Genomic DNA, 27,880 nt, shown 5'->3' with positions numbered 1-27,880 from the left:
TTTCCCACAGTGGAAAGCAAATTTTCCAAGAGTCCTGGCGGAGCCAGGATCGTCTCGCCCGCCCCCGCTTCACGCTGGCTCCTGATAGGCAGCTAGAGCTGTCCGTTTTGACAGAAACCTGTGCGCAGGCGCAGAAAGGCACGGGACTGGGCTGGGTGTTCGCTACGCGGGGCTACCGGATCGGTCGGAAATGGTGAGCGTGCGCCGGGGGCTTGTGGCTGGCGGCTGCCCACCACCCCACGCCAGGCCTTCAGTCCTCTGAGGATGAGGAGATCTCAGAGCTCCGGACGGGAATCGGTGGGGGCTGGGCGTGGCCGGGCCCGGGACCCAGCCGACTTGAGGGCGGAACCCGGCGGCGGAGGCCTCTAGAGCCTGACCGAGGCGGGGCCGCCGGATCCCGCTGCCCCTTTACCGGAAGCAGGAGCCTGGCCTTGGCCAGGAAGAGATGATGGGCTAGGGGTGGGCAGCGGCCCTGCAGCCTAGCGTCCTGGGTCTTGTTGCGCGATGGCAACCTTGCTAACGTTTCCCGGGAGCTCAGTTTGTGGCAGGCTCTGCCAAGCACTTTATGTGTCTTGTATTTCCTCCCCCCTCCTCCTCCTAGCTCTGTGAGGTAGATATGATCTTTAGTCCCATTTTGTTACACATATCTGTTATCCAGAGCCCCGAGAAGCCAAGTGCTTTGCCCCAGGAAATGGTGGAGGTGGATTTGAACCCTAGAAGCTTGACGGCCGCCACTCTGTCGGCGTGATTTTTCTAGCCGCTGGGACTGGGTGGGTGCCAGAGTCAGGAACGGGCGGGGTCCGCTCTTGGGGATCCCAAAGCCGCCTTTTTACCTTTCTGGCTGCAGTTGTGGGCTCTCTACGCCATTACAGGTTTTGTGTTTTTAATCCTCACAGCTTGTGCAAAATTTGAAAAAAAGTTTTAAATTTTAAGCCATGTGAGTGTATTACTTTTTCAAAAATCTTATTTAGAAATCTAGAGCTTATAAGAAAAAATCGAAAAAAGAAACTGTCATCATCTAGGGGCAACCACTTACAGTAGTCATGTGACTCTTTGCTTGTTCTTGGTTTATACAGTTTAGTCCCTATTGAATGTACAATTGTGGGTTCTGTGTTTTTCATTATTACACCACAAAGAATATCTCCACATCATTACAAACATGTAATAATGCTTAAAATATGTATAACTTCATTTTTCACATCACTTAAGCTGTAAAAAAATTGATATATAATAGTTGTACATATTTATGTTGTAGATATACATGTAATATTTTGATACATGCATATGATATGTAATGATCAAATCAGGCTGTATTATAGAATATCCATCACCTCAAACATTCATTATTTCCTTTTTTTTTTTTTTTTTTTTTTTGAGATGGAATCTCGCTCTGTCACCCAGGCTGGAGTGCAGTGGCACCATCTTAGCTCACTGCCACCTCTGCCTCCCAGGTTCAAGTGATTCTCCCGCCTCAGCCTCCTGAGTAGCTGGGACTACAGGCGCCCGCCACCACGCCCGGCTAATTTTTTGTATTTTTAGTAGAGTCGGGGTTTCACCGTGTTAGCCAGGATGGTCTCGATCTTCTGACCTCGTGATCCACCTGCCTTGGTCTCCCAAAGTGCTGGGATTACAGGCGTGAGGTACCATGCCCAGTCAGCATTCATTATTTCTTTGTGTTAAGAACAAATCTTATGGCAGGGCGAGTTGGCTCATGCCTGAAATCCCAGCACTTTGGGAGGCCGAGGCAGGTGGATCACGAGGTCAGGAGATCGAGACCATCCTGGCTAACACGGTGAACCCCGTCTCTACTAAAAATACAAAAAATTAGCCGGGTGTGGTGGCGGGCGCCTGTAGTCCCAGCTACTCAGGAGGCTGAGGCGGGAGAATGGCGTGAACCCGAGAGGCGGAGCTTGCGGTGAGCCGAGATCAGGCCACTGCACTCCAGCCTGGGCGACAGAGCGAGACTCCGTCTCAAAAAAAAAAAAAAAAAAAGAACAAATCTTCTAATCTTCTAGGCTTTTCTTTTTTTCTTTTTTTCTTTTCTTTTTGAGACAGGATCTTACTCTTGCTCAGGCTGATTGGTACTCCTGGGCTCATGCAATCATCTTGCCTCAGCCTCCCAAGTAGCTGGAATTATAGGCAGGGGCCACGAGCCTAGCAAGCTAATTTCAAATATACAATAAATGAATGTTAACTGTAGTCACCCTATTGTGCTGTCAAACACTAGAACTTGTTGCTTCTATCTAATTGTATATATGTACCCATTAACCAATTTCTCTTCCACCCCTCTCCCACTTCCCAGACTCTGGTAACCATCATTCTCTCTACTTCCAGGAGCAAGATCTTTAACTTCTACATGTGGGTGAAAAGATGCAATATTTTTCTTTCTGTGCCTGACTTATTTCAGGTAACATAATGACCTCTAGTTCTGTCATCCTGCAGATGACAGGATTTCATTCTTTTTTTATGGCTGAATAGTATTCCATTGTATATTAATACATTTTCTTTCTTTCTTTTTTTTTTTTTTTTTTTAAGACAGAGTCTCACTCTGTCACCCAGGCTGGAGTGCAGTGGTGCGATCTCGGCTCCTTGTAACCTCCGCCTCCTGGTTTCACACGATTCTTCTGCCTCAGCCTCCTGAGTAGCTGGGACTATAGGCGCGCACCACCACACCCGTCTAATTTTTGTATTTTTAATAGACATGGAGTTTTACCATATTGGTCAGGCTGGTCTCGATCTCCTGACCTCGTGATCTGCCCGCCTTGGCCTCCCAAAGTGCTGGGATTACAGGCGTGAACCACCGCGCCCAGCCTAATACCACATTTTCTTTCTTTTTTTTTTTTTTTGAGACGGAGTATTGCTCTGTTGCAGGCTGGAGTGCAGTGGTGCCATCCCGCTCACTGCAGGCTCCACCTCCTGGGTTCACGCCATTCTCCTGCCTCAGCCTCCCAAGTTGCTGGGACTACAGGCGCCCGCCACCACGCCCGGCTAATTTTTGTGTGTGTGTGTGTATATATATATTTTTTAATAGAGACGGGGTTTCGTGTTAGCCAGGATGGTCTCGATCTTCTGACCTCATGATCCACCCGCCTCGGCATCCCAAAGTGCTGGGATTACAGGTGTGATCCATCACGCCCGGCCCACATTTTCTTTATTCATTTACCTATTGATAGACACTAATTCCATAACTTGGCTATTGTGAATAGTGCTGCAATATGAACATGAGGATGTGGGGATCCCTTTGATGTACTAATTTTCTTTCCTTTGAATAAATACCCAGTAGTGGTATTGTTGATTTATGGTAGGTTTTTTGTTTTTGTTTTGTTTTGTTTTTTTGATGCCTTTGTCGAAAATCAGTTAGCTCTAAATATGTGGATTTGTTTCTGGGTCGTCTATTCTGTGCCATTGGCCTGTGTGTCTGTGTTTTATACCAATACCATGCTCTTTTGGTTACTATACCTTTCTGGTATATTTTGAAATCAGGTAGTGTGATACTTAAAGCTTTGTTCTTTTTGTCCAGACTTGCTTTGTCTTTTCTGAGTCTTTTGTGGTTCCATACGAATTTTAGGATTGTTTACAGGTAATACTTGCACACAGTAAAAAAATAAATGATGTAAAAGGATCTAAGTGAAAAATAAAATTCCCACTCTCCTAACCCCCAGTCTCAGTCTCTCCTCCTTTAGAAACAACCATTGTAGTTTCTTTTTTTTTCAGCCTTGACCCTCCTGGGCTCAAGTGATCCTCCTGCCTCAATTCTCCCAAGTAGCTGGGACTACTAGTGCACGCCACCACACCCTGCTAATTTTTTTGTAGAGATGGGGTTTTGCCATGTTGCCCAGGCTGTTCTTGAACTCCTAGGCTCAAGTGATTCACCCTCGTTGGCCTCCCAAAAGTGTGTTAGGATTACAGGCGTGAGCCACCACACCCAGCTGTTAGTTTCTTGTACATCTATACAAGCACTTATATGGCCCCCCTTTTTCTTAAATGGTCGCTTACTAGAACCTGTATTATGCTATTCTGTGGTTATACTCATAAAAGCAATACAAATTTAGATGCATACTTTAACTTTTTTTTTTTTCTTTTGAAAGAGAGTCTTGCCCTTTCGCCCAGGCTGGAGTGCAATGGTGTGATCTGAGCTCACTACAACCTCCGCCTCCCAGGTTCAAGCGATTCCCCTGCCTCAGCCTCCAGAGTAGCTGGGACTACAGGCGCATGCCACCACACCTGGCTAGTTTTTCTATTTTTAGTAGAGACGGGGTTTTTTTTTCTATTTTTAGTAGAGACAGGGTTTCACCATGTTGACCAGGTTGGTCTCGAACTCATGACCTCAGGTGATCAGCCCACCTCAGCCTCCGAAAGTGCTGGGGTTACAGGCGTGAACCACCACATATTTCAACAATTTGAAGCAGTACCAGAGGATATAATGTAGAAAGTTTATGTGGTCTCCATCTTACTACTCCATGGTAACTTCTGTTGGCAGTTGGGTGTTTTTCCTTCCAGATTTGTTTGGTACATAAGCACATTTATATATAAGCTGTTTATTAGATGAAACTGGAATATGTATATTTATATATGTTAAGTTTAAGGCTGAAGTGGAGAGATCGCCTGAGCCCAGGAGGTCAAGGCTACAGTGAGCCGTGATTGCACCACTGCACTCCACCCTGGGTGAGAAAAAAATAAGAGAAAACAGAAGTTGACTTTAAGATATATGTGTATGTATCTTATTCTGCAACTTGTTCTGTTCACTTAAAAATATCACACATTTTTCTGTGTTATTATATGCAGGTCTACTTCATCCTTTTTAAGGTCTGTATAGTATCCTAGTCCCATATGTAAATTTAGGTGGTGTATAGTTTTTTTTATTCCAGACACTGCTGCAGTAACTGTTCTTGTCTTTTTCGCACTCATGCTAGTGGTTATGTAGCATAGATTTCTACAAGTGGCACTTTTGGCATGCATATTTTACATTTTAGGTGGAAACTGACCTTTAGAATAATGATATAAAAATCATCTATAATTGGCCAGACACAATGGCTCGTGCCTATAATCCCAGCACTTTGGGAGGCCAAGGTGGGCAGATCACTTGAGGTCAGAAGTTGGAGACTAGCCTGGGCAACATGGTGAAACTCTGTCTCTACTAAAAATACGAAAAGTAGCCGGAAGCCATGCATCTGTAATTCCAGCTGCTCAGGAGGCTGAGGCACTAGAATTGCTTGAACCTGGGAGGCGGGGGTTGCAGTGATCCGAGACCAGGCCAGTGCACTCCAGCCTGGGCAACAGAGCAAGACTCTGTTTCAAAATAAATAAATAAAATTTAAAAGTAATCATATATAATTCTCCTCATCCAATTTCACTCTACCACACAACTATTTTCGTCTTTGTATGTTCTCCTTCCTCTTTTGTTCACGTATACATATTTTCCAAGATATGCATGCTGGGTTTTAGGAGAATTTTTTTCTTTTTTTTTTGTTTTAATATCCAAAAACATTTAACCTTGTTGTCATATCGTCTTTGTGATTAACTACGTAGTGACTACATAATACTTAGTGAAATAATTGTACCATAATTGGCCAAATATCTTACCTGTGTACGTTTGGGTTGCTCCCATTTCTTTGTTTGTTTTAGAGACGAAGTCTCTGTTGCTCAGGCTGGAGTGCAGTGGCTCACTGCAACCTCTGCCTCCCAGATTCAAGTGATTTTCCTGCCTCAGCCTCCTGAGTAGCTGGGATTACAGGCGCGCACCATCACGCCCAACTAATTTTTGTATTTTTTAGTAAAGACAGGGTTTCGCCATGTTGGCCAGGTCTCAAACTCCTGACCTCAGGTGATCCACCTGCCTCAGCCTCCCAAAGTGCCGGGATTACAGGCATGAGCCACCATACCCGGCTGCTTCCATTTCTTAATTAGTAGAAATAGTGCTGTGATGATGCTTCTGTGAATGTCTGGTTTTGTTTCGTTTCGTTTTAACTTACTTATTAGGTTATTTCCTCAGGAGGAAATTCTTAGGAAAATAATTTCTGAGGGGGAGAGACCAATGCTTTTATGGTTCTTGCAATACATTGTCCTGTAGCTTTGTCAAGATTGTATTGCCCTTGTACCTGCCAGTTTTGTAATAGCAATGCCAGCATTTAAAAATAAACCTCAGCATTGCTATAATTTTTCATTTCTTTCCTTTTTTTGAAATGGAATCTCACTCTGTTGCCCAGGCTGGAGTTCAGTAAGCGATCTCAGCTTACTACAACCTCTGCCTCCCAGGTTCAAGCAATTCTCCTGCCTCAGCCTCCTGATTAGCTGGGATCACAGGCCCGTGCCACCATGATGGCTAATTTTTGTATTTTTAGTAAAGACAGGGTTTCACCATGTTGGCCAGGCTGGTCTCAAACTCCTGACCTCAAGTGATTCACCCACCTCAGTTTCCCAAAGTTCTGGGATTACAGGTGTGAGCACCACGTCCAGCTGAATTTTTCATTTATTTGTTTGCGAGGAATGATGACAATAGTTTGATGTGATTGTAATTTCTGGTAGGCATATTTTCTACTAGTATTCTTTTGCATACTACCTACTAGAGACTTGCTATTGTTCTTAGTCATTTCATGTTTTGTGTTTTTTTTTTTTTTTGCCTGTTATATTTGGTGCATATATTTTTCTGTCCTGTTAGATTCATTTTTCTTATACAGAAGTTAAGTTTTATGTTTAGTGATCAAATTGGTCATAGTTCTTTGTCAATCATTTGCTTCCAGTGGTCATGCCTCCTATGCTGAGACAGTGGATACTCTTGGATCTTTATTGCTGCTTGTTTTTCCATGTGTCAGGAATGTGCACCTGGGGACTAGAGAATTGGGGAGCCTTATCTCCGTCACCCCATTGCCCGGGATGCATTTCTTTCTCATCATTTGGTTCTTGGCTTAAAGATGACATACTTACGGCCGAGAATGGTGGCTCACACGTGTAGTCCCAGCACTTTGGGAGGCCAAGGCAAGTAGATCAGTTGAGCCCGGGAGTTCAAGACCAGCCTGAGCAACATGGCGAAACCCCATCTCTACAAAAAATTAGCTGGGTTTGGTAGTACACATCAGTAGTTCCACATGTTCGGGAGGCTGAAATGGGAGGATCACTTGAGCCTGGGAGGTCAAGGCTGCAGTGAGCCATGATCGCACCACTGCATGCCTGGGTAACAGAGTGAGACCCTATCTCAGAAAAAAAAAAAAAAGATTACATCTCCTCAGGTGTTCCTGACCACATTAGCCAGAGTAGCATCCCTTGCCCCGCGTAGTCCCTGTATCCTGCAAGAATCTTGTTTACTTGTTTAAGTCTCTTTCGCCAGAATGTGAGCTCCCTGAGGGCAGGGACCTCCTCGGTTGTGGTCACCGGTATATTCAGCCCTTCTGTTGACCAGCAATGTGTTGTTCTTGGGCAAAACCCTTCTCTTTTCCAAACCTGTTTCCTCATCACTAACATGGAGATCATACTAACCCGTGAATGAGAGTTTCAGAAGAGAGCATGTGTCTGAAAGCAATATATGACCCATAGTAGGTGCTGAGTAGGGAAATCATACCTGTGTGTCCTCCCATTACTGATAGATGTGTGAGATGTGTGTTTACTTTCATTTATTTTTCTTTCTTCCTCTTTTTTTTTTTTTTTTTTTTTTAGGAGTCTCACTCTGTTGTCCAGGCTGGAGTACAATGGCACAATCATGGCTTACTGCAGCCTCTACCTCCTGGGCTCAAGCAACCCTTTCACCTCAGCCTCACAAGTAGCTGGGACTACAGGCACACGACACCATGCATGGTTAATTTTTTTAATCTTTTGTAAAGATGAAGTTTCACCATGTTGCCCAGGCTAGTCTCAAACTCTTGGGCTCAAGCAGTCTACCTGCTTTGGCCCCTCAAAGTGCTGGGATTACAGGCATGAGCCACTGCGCCCGGCTTGTGTTTACTTTTGTATAGCCAGATCTTAGTGTCTGGTTCTCGTTGAATTTCAGATCACCTAAACCTTAGCTCTTTTTTCACACTGTGGACTGTGAGGCCATGTCCCCCTCCTGTACTTAAAAAGGTTGATTTCGTGAAACCTAGTTGCGGAAATGCTTTTTATTTGTTCCTTCAGTATTTATTGAGCCTATCCTCTGCGAGGTACTGGGGCTATAAAGTCTGGTCTGGTTTCCTGGTCCCAGGGTGCCTTGCATCTGGAGGAGGAGACGAATGTGACCTAAACAGTTGCACTGCATTGTGGTCAGTGCTGTGAAGGCTGGGGGCCTCGGTGCCCAGCAGAGGGGCTGGTGTCAGAGAAGCCTCCAGCGGGAGGCTCTGGAGCTGAGTCCAAAGGGTTGGGAGGTAGTTACATCAAGCATTGAGTGAAGGAGGGAAGCTTGTTTCCTTCAGACCCAGAGCAGCACATGGCAGGGCAGTGATGGGAGGCCTCTTCAGGCTGTGTTCGCCCCCTGCTGTCCATTCTCCACACAGCAGCCAGAGCCGCCCTTTGGAAAACAATCAGGTCTTGTCACTCTCTACCTCAAAACTTGAGAGTGGCTCCATGAATCATATGCAGTAAAAACCAAAGTCATCACTTGACCTGCCAGGCTGTCTGTGGTCTGGTCCCGGCTCCCAGCTGCCGTCCCTCCCCTGCTCCCTGCCCTTCAGCCACACCAGCCCCTTTGGTTTTCCCCCTGAATATGCCAGGCGCTTGCCCACCCCAGGGCTTTTGTGCTTGCTCTTGGTGCTGTCTGGAACATTCCCCAGAAACTGGCATGGCTAAGTCCCTCATTTCCTTCAGATGTCTACTCACTATTGCCTTGGCGAGCCTTCTCTGACGATGTATGTCACATTCCCATCACCCCTGCATTCCAGGTCCCATTTCTCTACTGTAGCTGACATTTATGTTTGACTTCTTTTTTCTTATTTAATGTCCCTTCCCACAAATGTCAGTTTTGTGACATGGGATTTTTGTTATATTTTGTTCACTGCAGCATCCCCAGGCCTAGAACATTTCTGGCACATGGAAGGTTGCCATGTAGTTACTGAATGAATAGCAGTCTTAGGAAATTTCATCTTTTTCATTTCAGCCCCATTCTCTAATCTCTGGGGGGCTGTTTTGGATTTAGATTCTGACATCTTGGTTTTCACTTTCTTTCCCCTTTCTTTCTGGATTGATTGCAGATTGAGCTGTCCTAAATTATCATCCAAGTTATTCTTACATATTCTTATTCTGACAACATTGAGTGTATCAGAGCCCTGTGGCCCCTGTATCATAGACTTCTCTTGGATACATAGATGGGGGATTAAAATGTTTTTAAATAGAAACAATACAGTAGAATGAAAAGGGCAGTTTAAAAAAAAGAAAATCAAACCTTTCTATAATTCCTTGCTCTTAATGTGGCTTTTTTCATAATCTCCTCTAACCTTTTGTTTTCATGTGATTGCAGTCACTAAAGCACTTTATTTTTGCATTTTGCTGTTTTCACTTAACATTATAGCACACATCTTTTGTGATGGTATAACATGGTCTAATCACCATGGTTAATATGTGTATTATATTCCTATTAGTGAATGTTCCATAATCTACTTGGCCTTTTCCCTAATTGTTGGGCGTTTTTAGTTCTTTCTGCATTTTGCTATTGCAGATGCCACTATACTTTGGTACTTGGTGAACTTCCAGGAGGGTGACCAGGGTAGACTGTGTACTGTCCAGCGGTGACCACTATTGTGCCCCGCTCCTCCCCTTCACAATAGCCGCTGGCACATAGTAGGAGCTCAATGAATGTGTTGACTGACATTCGATCTCATACACGCATGACCCACTGCATTGTACTCTCACGTCCACAGAACCCTGTCATTTTACCCAGGCTCCAGATCTTAGAGGCATCAGGCCATTTGCCACTTTATAGGAGAAACTTGTTTACCCTTCCCTCCAGCGTTCAAGAGTATTCTTCTGTCACAGGGGAGCGGGTGGCAGTGACTGCATTGTCAGACTTGTGCTTTCCAGAAAAACAAGAATTCATTGTGCTGTCTCCACCCAATGTTGAGGATTCCCCCCCCAACCCCAACTCATTAGTCCCTGGGGGTGAGGAACTGTTTTCTTTTGGTGAATGGAGCCTCTGTTTCTAACAACTCTCAGCCTTTGAGGGGCTTCTGACTGGATTCTAGACCAGTCTGGAAGGGGCCACCTGAGAACAGGTATACCTCAGGGCTAGTTTCCATCCACAGGAAGAGTTAGGCCTAGTTCAGTTAAGCAGCTATTTATCACACGTCTACTCCACAGACCTTTGTAGAGTCTCTAAGAAATAGACATAGTACCTAATGTATGTCCCAGAGAAGCACAGCCAGGGATTTGGGGAGTCACATGTAGGCAGACCCCATCGATTGGGGGATCAGTAAGGGCTTCGTGGAGGAGATGATGTCTTAGGTGGTCTAGAAGAGTTTGTTGGATTTCAGCAGAGAAGAGGCCTTGTGGGATAAAAAGATGTAGAGACAGGGAGGTGTGTCATGGAGCTGGAGAGTGGAGGGAAAGGTAGGACAGGAGTGACAGGAGGCCTGGCATGGCAGAATGAGGACATGAACTCCGACTGCCCCTCCGGTTACAGATGCTGTGTGCAGGAGTAGCCCACTGAGCCGTTTCTGGGTAATCAAAATTAATGAGCCCCTTCCCAAGGCACACTTCTTATAGCTGAGTGCTGCACATCACACTATCTCGGATGCTTGCTGAAGTCACTCAGTCTATCCTCATGTGCTCTTTGGGCCGCAAATGACAAAGTGTTGTCTTCCTGTTAGATAGTACTCTCTGGGTTTTCTTAAATCATCAGAGTCCCATCCCCCAGCTATGCCAAATATATGAGTCATGGACGTGTATATACATGGGAATGGTGTTTATATTCTGCTCCCCAACAGCTGAGGAGGGTGGGATAATAGTGCCTGGTGGGCAAAGCGCCAGGAGCAGCCCTGTCCCACATGGGGGTGTGAGCAGATGCTCTGGGCACTGGCGGTGGCCGGAGGAGCACATCAGATCAGCTTGGGGGGCTTTGAGGGGGTGCCAGGTGCCTGAGTATTACTTGTTTGTTGGAAGACAAACATGTGATTCATCTGCCTGGGGTATGAGGAAGTTAATCCTGCCTATTGGCTTCTCCTAACCTTGGTCTTGTTTTCTGGCAGGCAGAGGTGGAGGAGACACTGAAGCGACTGCAGAGCCAGAAGGGAGTGCAGGGAATCATCGTCGTGAACACAGAAGGTACACGCCCTCCCTCCCGCCATGACCCGCACCCAGGCAGGCCCAGAAGCAGCCATAACACAGCATGGCACTTGCTGTTGACAAAGTCCTTCACGAACCTGATCTAATTTTAGGCCTTTTTAATTTTTAACACCTCCGGTGTTCTTTTTTTTTCCCATTAAGGCTAGTCAGGTGAAGCAGCGGGAGTGGAGAAGGGACAAAGAAATCAGTAACTGGTTGTGAGCAATTAGTTGTAAACAGCACTGCGTTCAGACCAGCCACTTCCAGTGTCCTCACAAAGGGAAAATCTGCTCAGTCCCACTGCCCTGACAGATCACACTTCAGTCTTCCATGCTTACTCAGGCTCGTCCGGCACAGTTCGAGAGGACCATAATAATAGTTGTTACCCTTGGGCATATGTTTACACATGAGCTTTTTAAAATATTGCTTCATGGTTTACATAAACAAGTTTTTTAAGTGCCATCACAATGTTCATTAGCCCAATTTTGTTGTTTCTACTTTTTAGTAAATCCATTAAGTGGGTATTACCTACCCATTTGTGTTGATTCTGCTTTTTTGGCTGGATGGTTCTCTAGTTAACTTCTCTGTGCCTGCAGCTCTCCTCCACCCCGACCACCCTTTCTGAGTGGGTATCTGTATAGGTAGAAGGGTACAGATACTAATTTTCCCAGACTGCACCGGACAGGAAGGGAGCGAACATTTAGCACGCCCCTGCTCTGTGCCAGGATTCTGGCTGGTGCCGCGCGTACTCTTCTTATATTCCGTAAAGCAGCCTGGTTGTTTGCATTTTGCAATGGAGAAAACTGAGTCTAGAAATGTAATTGATCTGCCTACCATCACACAGTCGAGATTTAAATCCAAGCCCATCTGAGTGCACTTGGATGCTTTCTCCCATGCCATGCTGTCAAGAACCAGAATGGCCCCCAGGCCCTCACGCTCCAGGCCAGCAGTAAGGACAGGGACTCTGGAATCCAGCAGTCATGAGTTTGAATTCTGCCTCATCTTCTGACTAGCTTTGTGACCTTGGCCAAGTCGCTTAAGCCTGTAAATGGGGATAATACTTATATCTACCTTATAAGTTGAAGAGTAACTAAGAATGAACAGCATAAAGCATTTAGTACAGTATTGTCACCATCTGTTTTGAGCTGTGAGGCATTTGTTCATACAAACTCTGATTTACCTGATGGGGTTCCCCTGTTGGGTTGGGGGCATCCACATACTTTATGCCTCTAGGCCACAGTGTTTTCCAAATGTATTCATTCTTTGAAATCACCCGGGGATCCTGTTAAACATAGCTTTCCAGGCCTCAGCACCAAAAAGTCTAATTTATTAGGACCAAAGCAAGACCTGAGGAATCTGTGTGTTTACCAAGCACCCCAGGAGATTCTTATGATCAGACAAGTTTAGAAAATTCTGCTTTAGTGGATAGATTCTAATCAGAAGAGGCTTCAGTGAGAGCCACAGGCCTAAGATTCACAGCAGTTCTGTCTCTTTCCGAAGGCCTTCCCTTGGAGAGACTGCCTCAGATCATGTTTTCAGGGCTGTGTTCCTTAAACCTAGGGGTCCTGTGCTACCCTGGGAGTAGAGGTAGAGGCTGAGGTTCCTGTCATCCACTTCAGTCAGAGCACACATACTAAGAACCATCAGTTCGTGTTTCTACATTGGTTTTAATTTGGGAAGGGGTTTGGCCTATTTAAAAACTACCCTACTGGAGTTTACAAAAATAACATAAACCAGTTTATGTGAGGCTGGGAGGAGAGGAGTCCACTGAGACGCTGCTGCTGATAGAGCAGCGTGGCCAATGAAGAAAGACCAGGACCATGCCTGACTCACCTCTGTTCCCGTGTCATTCACCACAGGCCGCAGAGTCAGGTCAGTGAACGTTAAACGAACCGACCACAGTGGGTGTAGCCGTCAGCCCCTTTGATTTGGTGATTCCCAAGGACTGTGTTCAAAGGCAATAATCCCAAAGGAAAAAACCTGAAATTTTTGCAAGCATGTTAGATGCCATAATGAGTAGATTAATAATTGTTATAATAGCTGGGCGTGGTGCATGGTTGTTCACACCTGTTCCCAGCACTTCGTGAGGCCATGGCAGGATGATCACTTGAGCCCAGGAGTTCAAGACCAACCTGGGCAATGTAGTGAGACCCCAACTCCACAAAAAAAAGAAAAATTAGGCAGGTGTGGTGGCACACGCCTGTAATCTTAGCTACTCAGGATGCTGAGACAGGAGGATTCCTTGATCCCGGGAGTTCAAGGCTGCAGTGAGCTGTGATTGCACTCCAGCACAGAGCAAGACCTTGTCTCTTTAAAAATAATAATCATCATCATCATAATGAAGTATGTAGGCCTTTCAGTGCCCAGCCCAGAGGCTGCTCCCACAGGCCAGGATTTACAGGCAGCTCTGTGGGTAGAGGTAATACAGCAGTACCTGTATCTGTCACGTGCCTGGCGTGCTGCCGGGCACGGTTTGTTTATGTGTTTCTTGGCTGCCTCGTAGGGTAGATGCTATTGCGGCCACCTTTACAGACACATGTGGACATCCCAAGAGGTCAGGCCATGCCCAGTTGCGGGGCCCCCCAAATTCTCTGGCCCAGTGTATTCAGTGGGCTCTAATTTTTTCAGTGCTCTTAGAGAGCCTCTTATGTGTGTTGTCAGTCTAGGACTTGTTTTGGAGAAGCAGAGTTCTCAGCAATTCCTACTTAAATCAAGCAGAATGAAAGCCATCAAGGGCAACAAAGTGGAGGTGCTATGTCCTTGGATAGAATGTTGATTTCCAGCCGGGTGCGGTGGCTCACGCCTGTAATCCCAGCACTTTGGGAGGCCAAGGGAGGCAGATCACCTGAGGTCAGGAGTTCGAGACCAGCCTGGCCAACATGGTGAAACTTCGTCTCTACTAAAAATATAAAAATTAGCTGGGCATGGTGGCAGGCACCTGTAATCCCAGCTATTCGGGAGGCTGAGGCAGGAGAATCGCTTAAACCCAGGAGGCGGAGGTTGCAGTGAGCCGAGATCACACCACTGCACTCCAGCCTGGGCGACAAGAGCGAAACTCTGTCTCAAAAAAAAAAAAAAAAAAAATGTTGATTTCCAAGTCAGCAGAACCCTGACAAGCACAGAGCTAGAAAGAATGTGCTCCCCAGCCCTGCCTAGTTCTGATTAAACCATGCGCTCATTTCATTTACAGGAGGCTGGGAGCCCTTGGGACACTGTGGAGGCAGGAGCAGGCCCCCTGCTCAGGGCTGCCCCGATCAGTTGGGTGGCCTGAGGCAGCTCCTTTCCCTCTTCAGCCCTCAACTGCCTCGAGTCCTGTGATGGTCCAGGGAATCTCTTTTGGGCACTTCTTGCTCCAAGACCTAAAAGACTTCTGTCACTAAGAGAGAAACTGTCTTCTGGGACTGGACATTTTGACTCCAAGGAAACAACCCCAGGGTCCAGCGGCCCCAGCTCTGACCCCCAGGCTTCCACAGTACTCGCACAGGGGAGGCCCTCATTCTTGCCTTAAAACTGCCCCTAAAGCCAAGCCTTTTCACTGGGAAGCCCCAGCTGCTTACCTTTTGGATGCTAGTGAGTGCTGCCTTTTTGTATACTCGTGGGGCTGATTGCAGCATAGCTGAGAACATGGAATGCAGAATGAGCCCGCCTGGCTTTAAATCCAGGCCCTACTTACTTACCAGCTATGTGGTTTTGGGCATAAGCCACTTTCTCTGTTAAGTTTTCTAATTTGTAAAATGTGGATCATAATTCTGCCTTTCTCTAGGGGAAGCTTTTAGAATAGTGCCTGGCACGAAATGCCTATGAATGTCTCAGTTAGTGTGTGTGTGTGTGTCTTTAACTTGTGTCCCATTCTCAGGGCCCCCACGTCAGTGTCTCATTTACATCTCACACAGTGACCCTGTGAGGCAAGGGTTTGCCCAGTTTGCAGATGAGAAACCCAAAGCTGAGAGAGGTGTGGATAACCGCCCAAGGTCACCCAGCTGTAGATGAACGTGGTCAGAACCCGGAATCTGGGTTGGTCACACTTCCCACTGATCCATGGGGCCTTTAAGCCCTCTGGAAGCTTCCATTAAAGATGATGATTTGGGGATAATTGTATTGGGATGCCAATGATCTTATCTAGGGTTTTCCTACCCACCCACCAACATTCAGCTCAGCTGCTGCTTTCTTCAGGACCCCCTCCCTGATCACCCCAGCCCAGAGTGGTTGCTCCTGCTCCTGCCCCTGAACCCATGACATACCCAAGTCCCAATACTTTCCAGCCACCTGCCACTGCCTTTTGACATCTCCGCCTTGACTAGACTCAAATGGTGTTTCATAATAAAAGTGTGAGTTTAAGCAGTTTTACCGAAAATGCAAGGGAAATTTCATTCTGTTTATACTTTTCCAGACCCCCTGCCATCCTCTGCTGCTACTCACACAGGCAGAATAAGTGAAGGCAAAGATTGGTCTCTTGTGTTCACTGCTGTCTGTAGTACTTAGGATGGTGTTGGCACAGAGTTGGTGTTTGATTAAAGTGTCTGTTGAATTTTTTAGATGTCTTTTATTGCTTGAAGGAACTGGGTGTGTTGGAAGAGCCTGGGGGTATATCCCAGCAGATCAGAGCCCCAAGTTAGAAATTGTGCCTCCCAGATGACCAGCTACTTCTGCAGGCTCCACAGTGTTCATTTGTGAAGGCAGAGGCTGGGAGCAGGTGGCCTAATAACTAGGCTGTCTCTGAGGTCTCCTCCAGCTCTGGCATCCAGTGAATCTGGAATTAATCTTTGTCCTTGTTTGAACTTCTTCCCGGTTTTGGTCCTTGGCCCTGTACTTGCACGTTTTCTTTTGTTTTTGGAGTGAGCCAGCAGATGTTTAGTTTCTTGTCTGTTTTACACAGCTCCTGCTTGTATGGATGTGATCAGACTCCTCATGCCAATATCTGTCCAAACTAGTGAAAGTAGACCCTTTGACCACTCACTTACCAACAGCAATAAAAGCTTAATGATGTCTCTCTAGGGACACTAGTGAGCAAATCAGACTTGGTCAAGCCCTTGGGGAGCTTACATTATGGTGGGAGATAGAATAATGATCACAGTGTAATGCTGCAGTGTCAGCCTGGGAAAGCTGTGTGGTGCTGGGTCGGTGCCACCAGTGGGGATGAGAGGTGTCACCCGAAGATGGAGACCTCAGGGACGAAAGTGGGAATCATGAGTGAATAGGGGAAGGAAAGAAAGTTCCAGGCAGAGGGATCTGTGAGAAGGTGGCTTTGCGGTGTGTAAAAAGAGAAGGTCAAGGGGTCTGATCACCCAAACCATGCCAAGCCTTGAGACTGTAGGCCTCTTACCATTGGGGCCCAAAGATGAGCTAAGGGGAGGGTTTCCGGCCAGGTAGCAAGAACAGCCAACCCAGAGCTCTGCCTGGGCTCTGGTCCTGGCCCTCGGTGGGTGGGCTGTGTTTTAGCAAGCCCCTTGCAGGTTTAAGCAATAGTCACATCCCCTCAGATTAATGCAAATGGCATTTCCTGTGTGAATAGTGTTTATGTATTAACATTTATTAAGTGTACTCTTGCTAAACATTCTTAAATGAATTAAGCAGTATTCAGCCCGCCCAGCAGCACTTGGAAGCACAGATATTATTTTATAGATAAGGCAATGGAAGCTCAGGAGGTTTCATCACATGCCCAAGGCTGCATAGCTGTGAAGGGCAGAGTTGGGTGTAAGCACAGGTCAGTTTGGAGCCCAGGACCCTATTAATCTGGCCCATAGCTGCCCAGCCTAGGACTCAACTAAAGGCAGTTATCAGACCGACCTGCTGGGTGGCAAGAAACTGGCCCAGTCTTGTTTTCTTAGGCCCCCAGGAATGTGAGCGTGGACAGAAAGAGTCGTGGTGGCTCCTTCCCCATCACCGCCCCATTGTGGGTAGATTATAATGGACACACTCATTGGTGCCATCCTCAGGAAGCTTCAACTGTAGAGCAAGGCCTTGCAGGGCCCTGCCGTGCACATTGTGGCCATCCAGGAGCCAGCAGCAGCCCTGGTGATCTGGTTGTCTTGTCCCTTGCAGACAAGTGATGACTACAACCTCTTCTCCTGACATCACTTGGCTCAAAAAGCCTCTCTGACTCACCTGCTTCTTTTGCCACCATGTCCTCTTCTGCCTACCCTTGCATTCCTGGTGCCCTAGGAAGACAAGATTGGGCCGGTTTCTTTACTACTCAGCCGGTCGGCCTGATAACTGCCTTTGGCCGATCCCTAGGCTGAGCAGCTGTGGGCAGGACGAGCAGGGTCCTGGGCCCCAAAGCTGGCCACTTCTTATGAGGAGCCACTTGTGCCACACTCCTCAAGTGCCTGTCAGCTGGTGGGCTCTTGGGGGTCTCATGGATAGAGCCTTCTGCTCATATGTCACAGCCAATTCACAGGTACCTGCTGGCCCAATTATGGCCTGAGGTGGCTCAGTGTGAGCTACATTCCTCACCTCTGTGACAGTAGACACCATCCAGTGAATAAGTCCATTTAATGGTTCATCTCAAGGAAACAGTCCTCCAAACAAAAAGCTTGGTATAAGGTGCTGTTCACTGCCCAGTTAATGGTTACAGTTTGTTACTGGTTACAGTTTGTTACTGCCCAGTTTGTTACTGGTAACAAACCCAGCCCCTAAGTAGCCAACAGTAGGGGCTGGGGAGCTCTGTGGACCGCCCACTTAGTGGGCTCTTTGAAAGAGGTAGCAGTGCTGTTTACAAAGGGTGAACATGTTTCCTGTTTCTGTGCCTGTTGTGCAAACATAGAAAAACATGCTTTAATCTGGGGGCACGGCCATGTGGACAGTGTGTTTACAGCTGCACCCCAAGCCTGCCTTGGGTGGAAGTCGTGACGGTTATGTCCCAGCACAAGCTGACTTTTTCTCTTCTACTTTTTAGTGTTTAGAAGTTTGTGGCCGGGCATGGTGGCTCACGCCTGTAATCCCAGCACTTTGGAAGGCCGAGGCGGGCGGATCATGAGGTCAGGAGTTCAAGACTAGCCTGGCCAGTGTGGTGAAACCCCGTCTCTACTAAAAATACAAAAATTAGCGGGGTGTGGTGGTGCGCGCCTGTAGTCCCAGCTACTCAGGAGGTGGAGGCAGGAGAATCACTTGAACCAGGGAGGCGGAGGTTGCAGTCAGCCGAGATCACGCCATTACACTCCAGCCTGGGTGACAGAGCAAGACTCCATCTCAAAAAAAATAATAATAAATAAAAGAAGTTTGTAAGGCCAGGCACGGTGGCTCATGCCTGTAATCCCAGCACTTTGGGAGGCTGAGGCGGGCAGATCACCTGAGGTCAGGAGTTCGAGACCAGCCTGGCAAACATGATAAAACTTTGACTCTACTAAAAATACAAAAATTAGCTAGCTGGGCACTGTGGCACGTGCCTGTAGTCCCAGCTACTCGAGAAACTGAGGCAGGAGAATCACTTGAACCCGGGAGGCAGAGGTTGCCGTGAGCCACTGCACTCTAGCCTGGGCAACAGAGCAAGACTCCATCTCAAAAAAAAGAAATTTGTAAAAGCGCTTCCTGGTTTCAAGTCTAAGCACTATGAATGAGAGTCTCTCCTTTTTTGAACAAAAAAACAAAAACCTTATTTTATTAGTTTTTTTAATCTGTGTCCCTTCATGAATCAGAGCTAGTGTCTCTTTTTACTGCTGGGAACCAATCAGCCCTGGGAAAGGAACCGGGAGTGAGACAGCAGGCCTGCATATGAATCCTGCCCCACTGTGGGAAAGGAACCGGGAGTGAGACAGCAGGCCTGCCTGTGAGTCCTGCCCCACTGTGTGACCACAGACAGGTTGCCTCACCGCTCAGAGCTCCTGTTGCCTCGCAGGGGGATGAGATGGTGTTGCCACCCGTGGAGTAATTCTAGGGCATGGCACTGGCATGCTTTGGGGCTCAGCACCATGCCTGTCACATAGCAAGCCCTCTGCGGATGGTGGCATTGACTGAGAATTGCTATTCCAGTTCTTTCCACTAGGGGTGTGGGTGGGAGCTCGGCAGAAGGGGCTCCACATCCTCTCAGGCTCCGTCTGCTCTCCCCTCAGGCATTCCCATCAAGAGCACCATGGATAACCCCACTACCACCCAGTACGCCAGCCTCATGCACAGCTTCATCCTGAAGGCACGGAGCACCGTGCGTGAAATTGACCCTCAGAACGATCTCACCTTCCTTCGAATTCGCTCCAAGAAAAATGAAATTATGGTTGCACCAGGTAAGGGGTCTTCTACCTCCCCATGTAGAAGCAGACCTCATGGCACATTCTCTGCCTCATCAGGAGGCCTGGCACAGTGGTGTCTCCAGAGGATCCAGGCAGGGCCCGAGGAGTTGAAGGAACTGGGTTGTTGCCTTACTGCCTAGCCAGCCTCCAGCTGGTGTCCCACAGCAGATCCGCCCAGGGACTGGCCCCAGAGGGGAACCCAGTCTCCTGGGATAGACAGACACGTGAGCATCATGTGTGTCTCCCCTGCCTTGATAGGAGAAAACTCAAAGGCATTTGGGACATAGAGGAAGGTGTGGCCAGGCCTGTCTGGGGCTGTCTGCAAAGGCTTCCCAGAAGAGGGGACACCGGAACTGAATCTTAAGGGCACAGGAAGCAGTGTGAGCAAGGCGGAGGGGCGGAAAGCCACATTTGGAAGAATATTCAGTGATTCTGCTCCAAAATGTAAAGCAAAAGTACCGTATCATTTTATCCTTGAAAACATGTTCTCTGCCCACTTGTAAAGACCAGGCCTGTCTTTAGGCCCGTTGCAGCCAGCTCTTCCTCCCGCACCGGAGCAGATTGCCATGTTTCTTTTACACGAGGTGCTTGCCTTGCATTTGAGGGCTGTGTGGTGCAACCAAGGCCTGTGTTTAATCCTTAGGATCATTCTCGGGGTGAGGAGATGCTCATTCTGGGAGGAGCCCACAAGGATGGGAGCACAGGAGCGAGCAACAGAGCCACATCTCCTGCCCGGCCCCCTCGCTCTCACTCATGGACTAGGGTGGCAGACAGAGGTTCCAGGACCATCTCTGCCTCGTGACTTCTCACCCGGCTTTTTCTTGGCTGAGCCACATAGTTGAGTGTGCGTGCGTCATGTGTGCGTGTGATGGTGCACTTCCGCTGCAGTGCCGCTTATCTAGGGCATCAGGATGTGAGTGGGGAGCAGTGGGAGGTGAGACTTTGGTCCAGTTTAGAAGGGGCCACAAACACCTAACTCGGTTGCATGGACTTGATCTTGCAAGCAAAGGTTTTTAGGGCAGGAGGTGATAGGATTATGATTAGGACCCGGATAAAGGAAGGCAGCGGGGGATCTGGGGACACTGAGTGCTCTGGACATGGCAACACAGAGGCCACAGAGTTCTGAGGTCATTTGATGGGGGGTCAGCCGCTCCACGCAGCAGACCAGCATAGGTTCTGTCACCAGGCCTGGAAGGATGGGAAGGAAAGAACTACAGAGCCAGTCACAGCAGCCCAGTTTCCCTGGGACACTCCCTAGAGGGGTGGGGACAGAGCAAGTCAGTCACAGAGAAGAACATAAGAATAACTCCAGAGTCTTTTTTATTCCAAAATCACGCCGTCCATGTGTACTGCCTGATCCATCAGGGAGAAAAGACTGCAGGAGGCGCAGAATCTGTTTTCCCAGCTTTGCCTCCCACAGGCATGACCCTGGGCAAGTCACAGAACACCTGCAAATCTACATCTGTAAAATGTCGAGTAGGGGACTGTGCTGTGCTGATGTCCTGAGCCACCCTGCCTAGTTGAGTGTGTTGACCTGGGTTGGGGGAAAAAGCCTTGGAATCAGATTTAAACTGAAATCCCTCCCAGGACGTCATGTTATGTGGCTGCAGAGGACAAAGCTTCACTCCCCTAAAAGTCGGGCTGAGAGGCCGGGCGCGGTGGCTCACGCCTGTAATCCCAGCACTTTGGGAGGCTGAGGCAGGTGGATCACGAGGTCAGGAGTTCGAGACCAGCCTGACCAACATGGTGAAACCCTGTCTCTACTAAAAATATAAAAATTAGCCTGGCGTGGTGGCGCGTACCTGTAATCCCAGCTATTTGGGAAGCTGAGGGAGGAGAATCGCTTGAACCCGGGAGGCGGAGCTTGCAGTGAGCTGAGATCGTGCTACTGCCCTCCAGCCTGGGAGACAGAGCGAGACTCCGTCTCAAAAAAAAAAAAAAAAGGCTGGGAACGATGCCTCTACTCGCTCTGTGCACAGCAGACCTTATGCTTCCCAGCGGCCGACCGGGAGTCCAGGGTGTGGGAGAAAGGAGCAAATTACACGGTCTCAGAATCAGACAGATTCTTCACGGACAGTGTCCCTTGGCATAAAGCTCCGGAGAATGTCTCCTCCGGAAGAACAGTGTCGTCTGAAAGCTCCTGGCCATTCAAGTCTCAACTTGGCAGCAGTGGCACCTCCAGTTTGGCCCTGAAGACCCACAGGCATTCAGAGCCCATGAGTTTGGTTGGTGCTTGAGTCCAGAATGGGCAGCTCCCAAGTAGGGGGTTCTCCTTGGGGTTCACAGGCCCGGAGATCCCACGATCTTGTCAGTGGAGGAGGATGAGGTGGCCAGTCCCTCTCCTTGGCGGCACTGCAGGGGGCACCCGTGCTCTCAAGTCACACTCGGTCTCTCCTGCACACACGCGGCGCTGTCCTGGAGGACGGTGGCGTGCTGAGCTTGTCTTACACACAGAGCATGCTTCTTTGGCTCAGCCTCACTGCTGCCACTCAGTCCTTCCTCGCCACCAAATGCTTACCTGCATTTTTAAGGCCGTCTCCTCCACTTGAGAGTAACTTCTGAAAGGAGCTGGGCACATTCCTCAGCCCCGGGCTCAAAACTCCCTGAGCCTAGCACAAACACATCCCATCCTCCCATCCCACCACCATATATCTCTCAAACTCCCTGAGCCCAGTATAAACACCACCTGAAAAGTCTCCGATAAGGGGACAGCCGTTCAAGGTTACTGAAAGCGCAGGAGCCAAAAGAATTTCTTTGTTCCCCTACAACTTTCGGGCTATAAAAAGCAAACGCTCGCATTGTTCAGGGCCCTCTTGTATACTGTGTAAAGGAGGGACCAAGTTCGAACTTGTAGTAAAGATCCTTGCCGCTTGGCTTCGACTCTGGACTCTGGTGGTCTTCTTTGGGGAACAAACAGTCTGGGCCTAACACTTCCATGAGGTCAGGGGCTTGTAAGCACATAGTAAGCATCTAGCAAATATCCATTGATTAAATAAATGAATGACTCTGTAAACCTCCCTCCACTGCTGACACCCCACTGATGTGGGTCAGAGGTGGGGTCAGCAGTGGGGGTGGAGTCAGGGATGTCTGTGGGGCATAGTGTTAGAATGAAAACCAGTGATTTGACACTTTGACATACCCACTTTTATGTGGCCAAGAAAAAATAATTGGGTTTTGGTGCAGAATTCCTGTGGTCAGGAGCCACCACGCAGAGCCTAGGAGGCACTGGCACTGAATTGCCTCAGGATGGCTACAGAGCACAGGACCCAGGGGTGGCCATGGGCGTAGAGCAGGCCTGGCTACTGCCAGAGGTGCCCATATGAGACTGTAGTTAGCACCCTACACATTGTGGGCAGCCTGGAGCAGCCTGGCCCAGGAGGGAGATCCACGCCTTCCCACCCACCTGGCCTGACTCCATCCAGCTGAGGAGCTGCTTCCCAGGCCGTAGACAGCAGCAGGTGTTCCAGACAGCGTGGCTCTCCACATGTGTGCCAAATTCACCCCACCCTGGCCCAGAACCGCCCACGTGAACAGACTTTTTTTTTTCGGAGACAGGGTCTAGCTCTTGTCCAGGCTGTAGTGCAGTGGTGCGATCATGGCTCGCTGCAGCCTCAACCACGCAGGCTCAAGCAACTCTTCCACCTCAGCCTCCCTGGTAGCTGGGACCACAGGCATGCGCCGCCACACCCAGACTTTTTTTTTGGTAGAGACAGGATTTCACTATGCTGCCCAGGCTGGTCTCAAACTCCTGGGCTCAAGCGATTCTCCCACCTCGGCCTCCCAAAGTGCTGGGATTATATGCGTGAGCCACCATGCCTGGCCAGGACATCTTAGCACAAACTTTTGTTAGCCGGACATGGTGGCACCTGTATTCCCAGCTACCTGGGAGGCTTAGGTAGGAGGATCGCTTGAGTCTGGGTAGTTGAGGCTGCAGTGAGCCATGATCGTGCCACTGCACTCCAGCCTGGGCGACAGCAAGACCCTGTCTCAAAAAACAAAACAAAAAAGAACAGACTTCTAGTTTTCACTTATTAACTTCACTAATACTAAAGCTGAGGTAACTAACTCAGCCCACACAACCTTCAACACACATTACCTGTCACAAAGCACTTGAAGTGGTATTATTGGATTTAGGGCTTGATAATTTGGAATAAAAGACACTGATATTACTGATTGTGCCTGTTTTTATCAGTGGCTTGTTAATTATTTCTGTTTTCATTTGTGATTTTTATGAATACAGACTGATTAGCCATGAAACTGTGAGTCATTTCATTTCTGTTTCTTCCCAGTTGCAACAGCCCATCTTTGTGGGAAGAACCAAGCTTTAGGCTCGGCTCTGAACAGCCACAAAGCAACTTGGCTGAGGTCCTGCCATTTCTCTCATGCTCAGCAGGGGGCAGCAGACCAGGGCAGTTCGGAGTATGGGGTCAAACCCAGGTCCCTGTCCCCACTCCACCTGTGGATTTTCCTTGATTGGGCAAGCCCTTTAACTCTCTGAGCCTCCGTGTTCTCAGAGTGACTCGAGGGCTCACTGAGGGGCCGTATGAGAAGTGGGTGGCCCAGACTGGGACACAAAGAAGCCTTGATCAATGTTTGCAGTTAGATTAAGTGGGTAAATCTGCATACATAAAAATCACTAATGAAAACAGAATTAACAAGCCACTGATAAAAACAGGCACAATCAGTAATATCAGTGTCTTTTATTCCAAATTATCAAGCCCTAAATCCAATAATACTACTTCCCCAGTTTGCTCTTCAGTAAAATGGGAGGCACTCAGGCTCACCTCCAAGGACTTGGACTTGCTGTGATTTCATGGTGGACATTCCTCCTTACTGGGCCAGATCCCTGGAGCTGGAATCCAGGCAGCTTTGTCCCCTTTCGAAATTTTCTTATTCAGAAGGTTCTGGAAAGCCAACAAATTGAGTTTGTGACAGAAATTGACATTAGCTGGCTGGGTGTGGTGGCTCACACCTATAATCCCAACACTTTGGGAGGCTGAGACAGGAGGATCACTTGAGCCCAGGAGTTTGCAACCATCTTGGGCAACATAGTGAGACCCCATCTGTACAAAAAACTTTTTTTGTTTTGAAATGGAGTCTCATTTTGTCACCCAGGCTGGAGTGCAGTGAGGCGATCTGCAACCTCTGTCTCCCAAGTTCAAGCAGGCCTCCTGCCTCAGCCTCCCAGGTAGCTGGGATTACAGGCACCTGCCACCAAGCCTGGCTAGTTTTTGTATTTTTAGTAGAGACAGGGTTTCACCATGTTGGCCAGAGGCTGGTCTTGAATTCCTGACCTCAAGTGATCCGCCCACCTTGGCCTCCCAAAGTGCTACATGAGCCACCACACCTGACCTTCTACAAAAATCTTCTTAAAAATTTACCCAGGTTTGGTGGGGTGTGCCTGTAGTCCCAGCTACTCAGGAGGCTGAGGCGGGAGGATCACCTGAGCCCTGGAGGTCAAGGCTGCAGTGACTCATGATCGCACCACTGCACTCAACCTGTGCGACAGAGCAAGACCCTGTCTTGAGGGGGAAAAAGAGATAGAAAAAAAAGAAAATGACACTACCCCAAGTCCAGTGAAGTTATGTCGGAATTCCATCTTTGACACTAAGTAGCTGGGTAACCTTAAGCCAGCGGTCCTCCCACAGCCTACATCAGCATCACCTGGGAACTTGTTAGAGAAATGCAAACTCTTGGGCTTTGCCCCAGCCCCACTAAATGATGGTTCTGGGAGTGGAGCCCTCCAGGTGGTTGGGATGCCCCTAGTTTGAGAACCATGGCCTTAGGCAATTCATTGGAGCTCTTTGAACCAGAGTCCCCCGACCTGGAAAACAGGGGTGAGAATCCAGCCTACCTGCTGCCACTGTCGTGGGGAGGATTAGAAGAGGGGACACTGTAGAGTGCCTGCTGCCCGGTACGGGGAGGCCCCTCTTGCAGGTGCCCCCGCAGGAACCTTACAGGTTTATCTTGTTTTCCCAGCATTTGGAGATGCTGAGCGTTGATGCTTTTTATTGCTTTCACCCCCTTTCTCATTTTATGGTTAGTGATTTAATGGTTTATTTGCTTTCTTGTGTGTTTTTCTCTCATTTTACATTTAGTGATTTTTTGTGTCATTTTTTTCTTTTGCAGATAAAGACTATTTCCTGATTGTGATTCAGAATCCAACCGAATAAGCCACTCTCGGCTCCCTGTGTCATTCCTTAATTTAATGTCCCCCAAGAATGTTAGTCGATCATGTCAGTGGACTGGCACGTGGCAGTCGCCTTGGAACCCACTCAGACCAATCCAGTGACCATGTGTGGGCTGGCAGCTCTTCCTCCCCCACCAAAGGAACCCCTGTGTGCGCCAACCTTCCCCAGAGCTCCGGAGGGCCGTCTCTCCTCACTTCCAGGTTTTAGAGCAAGAGCTTGCAAGAAGCCCGCACCCAGCTTCCTTCTGACCTTCAGTTCACTTTGTCGCCCTTGGAGAAAGCTGTTTTTCTTTAACTAAAAATAACCAAAATGCTTACCCGGCTGTTGTGTCTTTAAACACTAGGTTGAAAAGGCCTCTTTCTTCCTGTGTAATCACACGTCAGAGGCCCGGCTGCCTCCGTCAGTCCTGGAGGGAGATCATGTTCACGGCTCCGAGAGGCCTGCTGCTGCTGCTTGTGCCGGTGGCCGTCCTTCGTGTAGCTTGGTGTCAAATCAGTGCCCTGGCTTCTGGGCCTCTTGGCCCTCGTCCTTCTTTTACCGTTTCCCACTGCTGCCAGTGTTGAAAGATTTTTTTCTACTACGCTGCACTGGGGAAGAGTGGTACTTACTGAGGACCCGGAATGCACCTGGCATGTAATCTACATAGCTCTCACCTAACGGTACCCTCTGCAGACAGTGTTGGGGCTACCTCAGACATGGGGACTTGGGCTTAGAACGGCTTGCCTACGCCCTCACAGCCAGGACACAGGTCTCGGACTCCAATATCCCTGCTCTTCCCACACTATCTGCTCCAGAAATCCTGGAGGGCCCCCATTCACCCGAGTGAGCCCGTCCTGGGCAAACATCTGCCCCATAGACTCGGAGTGCAGGGGTCCTCCCGCCGAGAGCGTCCCAGAATTCACCTGCACTCAGGCTCCTACACACCCTCATCCAGCCACTCTCTTGTTTTTTCCCTCTGAAAACACATGTATTTAATTTGATTAGGGTTTTTCTTTTTGTCTGTTTCCTGTTACACAGGAAAAAGACTCAGCACTGTGTAGTGTGAGCCTGGAAATCCCCGTCATTGTCCTCCCTGCCCCAGAAGTCACCACTGTCTGTGAGTTCTTCCATCTAGCAATCATACCTGCCCAGATTTTCCAGTGAGGCTTCCTCAGTGGTATCAGAGGAGTAAAATACGTACTCTTTGGAGTTGAGGGGTGTAGTTTATAAGAGCTTGGCAAAATTTCTTCAAAATCTACTGTAATGAAAGATGATAGGAATTTTCCACTCTATAATACATCTATGATTATCTTAATATAAAAATAACCCTCAAATAGTTTTCCCTGAATCTTAAGTAATGTTGGTTGTCTGAGAAACACTCTGGTGTCCCTTGTCCCTGCTTCCCTAGGAAGTGCCCCCTGAGAGTGGGTGACGGCGGACCCTGCTTGTTGATTATCTGCTAGGTTCTGTGCTGCAGACGAACCTGGGGTGTGGCCAAGCAGCATCTCCCTTGTGTTCTCAGAAGCTGGGATCCAAGTCTGAGGCTCCTCTGTCCTTCTCCTTGAGTTTCTCCAAGAAGGATAATGGGGAAGGAGGTCAGAGGAGGAGAGGTCAGGTTTCTAGGAGGGGGGTTGGGGTTCTGTCCCTGGAGGGAGGAGGCGTTCTGGCTCCAAAGCAAGGGTTCAGAATAGGGCTGGGGGCCTGTCCCTTCCACCTTCCCGTAGTCCCCCTACTACTCCCTCTTGTTTGCCTTAAAGTTCCCCATCCAATGTCCTGGGGAAGGTTTCTTACGAAAATGAAGATGCTCCACCTCCCAGTCCCTTGAGCACCAGGATTTTGTACATCAGGAGCCCACCATGTACATCAGGAGTTTGTAATGCGGCAAGGCAAGCATAATTCCTTGGACTCAAATTAAGATGTAAAAATTTGGCCAGGTGTGGTGGCTCCTGCCTGTAATCCCAGCACTTTGGGAGGCCAAGGCATATGGATTGCTTGAGCCCAGGAGTTCAAGACCAGCCTGGGCAACATGGCAAAACCTCATCTTCACCAAAAATATGAAAATTAGCAGGGTGTGGTGGTACGCACCTCTAGTCCCAGCTGCTGGGGAAGCTGAGGTGGGAGGATTGCTTGAGATGGACGCTGCAGTGAGATATGAGTCTACCACTGCACTCCAGCCTGGGTGACCCTGTCTCAAAAAAAAGATGTAAAAATTCATGGCCACAGAGAAGGTTTACGGGGGGTGGGGGGAAGAAGGTTAAAATTAAGGGTTTG

General features: G+C 48.4%; 3 protein-coding genes across 12 annotated transcripts in view; 2 read left to right on the top strand and 1 right to left on the bottom strand.

The window, feature by feature from the left end:
• EIF2S2 (eukaryotic translation initiation factor 2 subunit beta) overlaps window positions 1-27,880 on the bottom strand; it is a 511,882-nt gene that overhangs the window by 451,436 nt on the left and 32,566 nt on the right. Inside the window, exon 1 of one of the 6 annotated variants that reach the window (XM_050807238.1) lies at window positions 20,176-20,185. The exons of 4 other annotated variants lie outside the window; for them this stretch is intronic. The gene's annotated coding sequence lies outside the window, so the exon portion shown is untranslated. Of the gene's footprint in view, window positions 1-10,025; window positions 10,036-20,175; window positions 20,186-27,880 lie in introns of those variants that run through there. One more of the 6 variants, XM_050807227.1, reaches the window with a different exon arrangement.
• MAP1LC3A (microtubule associated protein 1 light chain 3 alpha) overlaps window positions 1-27,880 on the top strand; it is a 306,452-nt gene that overhangs the window by 260,328 nt on the left and 18,244 nt on the right. The gene's annotated exons all lie outside the window — the stretch shown is intronic.
• Window positions 112-25,946, top strand: DYNLRB1 (dynein light chain roadblock-type 1). Of its 2 annotated transcripts, none has more exons than XM_050807344.1 (4): window positions 112-193; window positions 11,142-11,217; window positions 19,266-19,433; window positions 25,569-25,946. In XM_050807344.1, the coding sequence occupies exons 1-4, from the start codon at window positions 191-193 to the stop codon at window positions 25,610-25,612; spliced, it is 291 nt and encodes a 96-aa protein (XP_050663301.1). In that variant the 5' UTR covers window positions 112-190; the 3' UTR covers window positions 25,613-25,946. The 2 variants fall into 2 exon arrangements, with proteins under 2 accessions (XP_050663301.1, XP_050663300.1); XM_050807343.1 differs by lacking the exon at window positions 112-193 and adding an exon at window positions 7,675-7,788.

The sequence above is a fragment of the Macaca thibetana genome, chromosome 10, assembly GCF_024542745.1.
Source record: "Macaca thibetana thibetana isolate TM-01 chromosome 10, ASM2454274v1, whole genome shotgun sequence".
In the NCBI taxonomy this organism is placed as follows: domain Eukaryota; kingdom Metazoa; phylum Chordata; class Mammalia; order Primates; family Cercopithecidae; genus Macaca; species Macaca thibetana.
The sequence above is the reverse complement of the archived record's forward strand: the minus strand, read 5'-3'. Positions and strand labels throughout refer to the sequence as shown.

Excerpts from the sequence above, each read along its gene's own strand:
- DYNLRB1 (XM_050807344.1), top strand. Across the intron at positions 11,218-19,265 it reads CATCGTCGTGAACACAGAAG|GCATTCCCATCAAGAGCACC; the intron begins GTACACGCCCTC and ends CTCTCCCCTCAG. Across the intron at positions 19,434-25,568 it reads TGAAATTATGGTTGCACCAG|ATAAAGACTATTTCCTGATT; the intron begins GTAAGGGGTCTT and ends TTTCTTTTGCAG.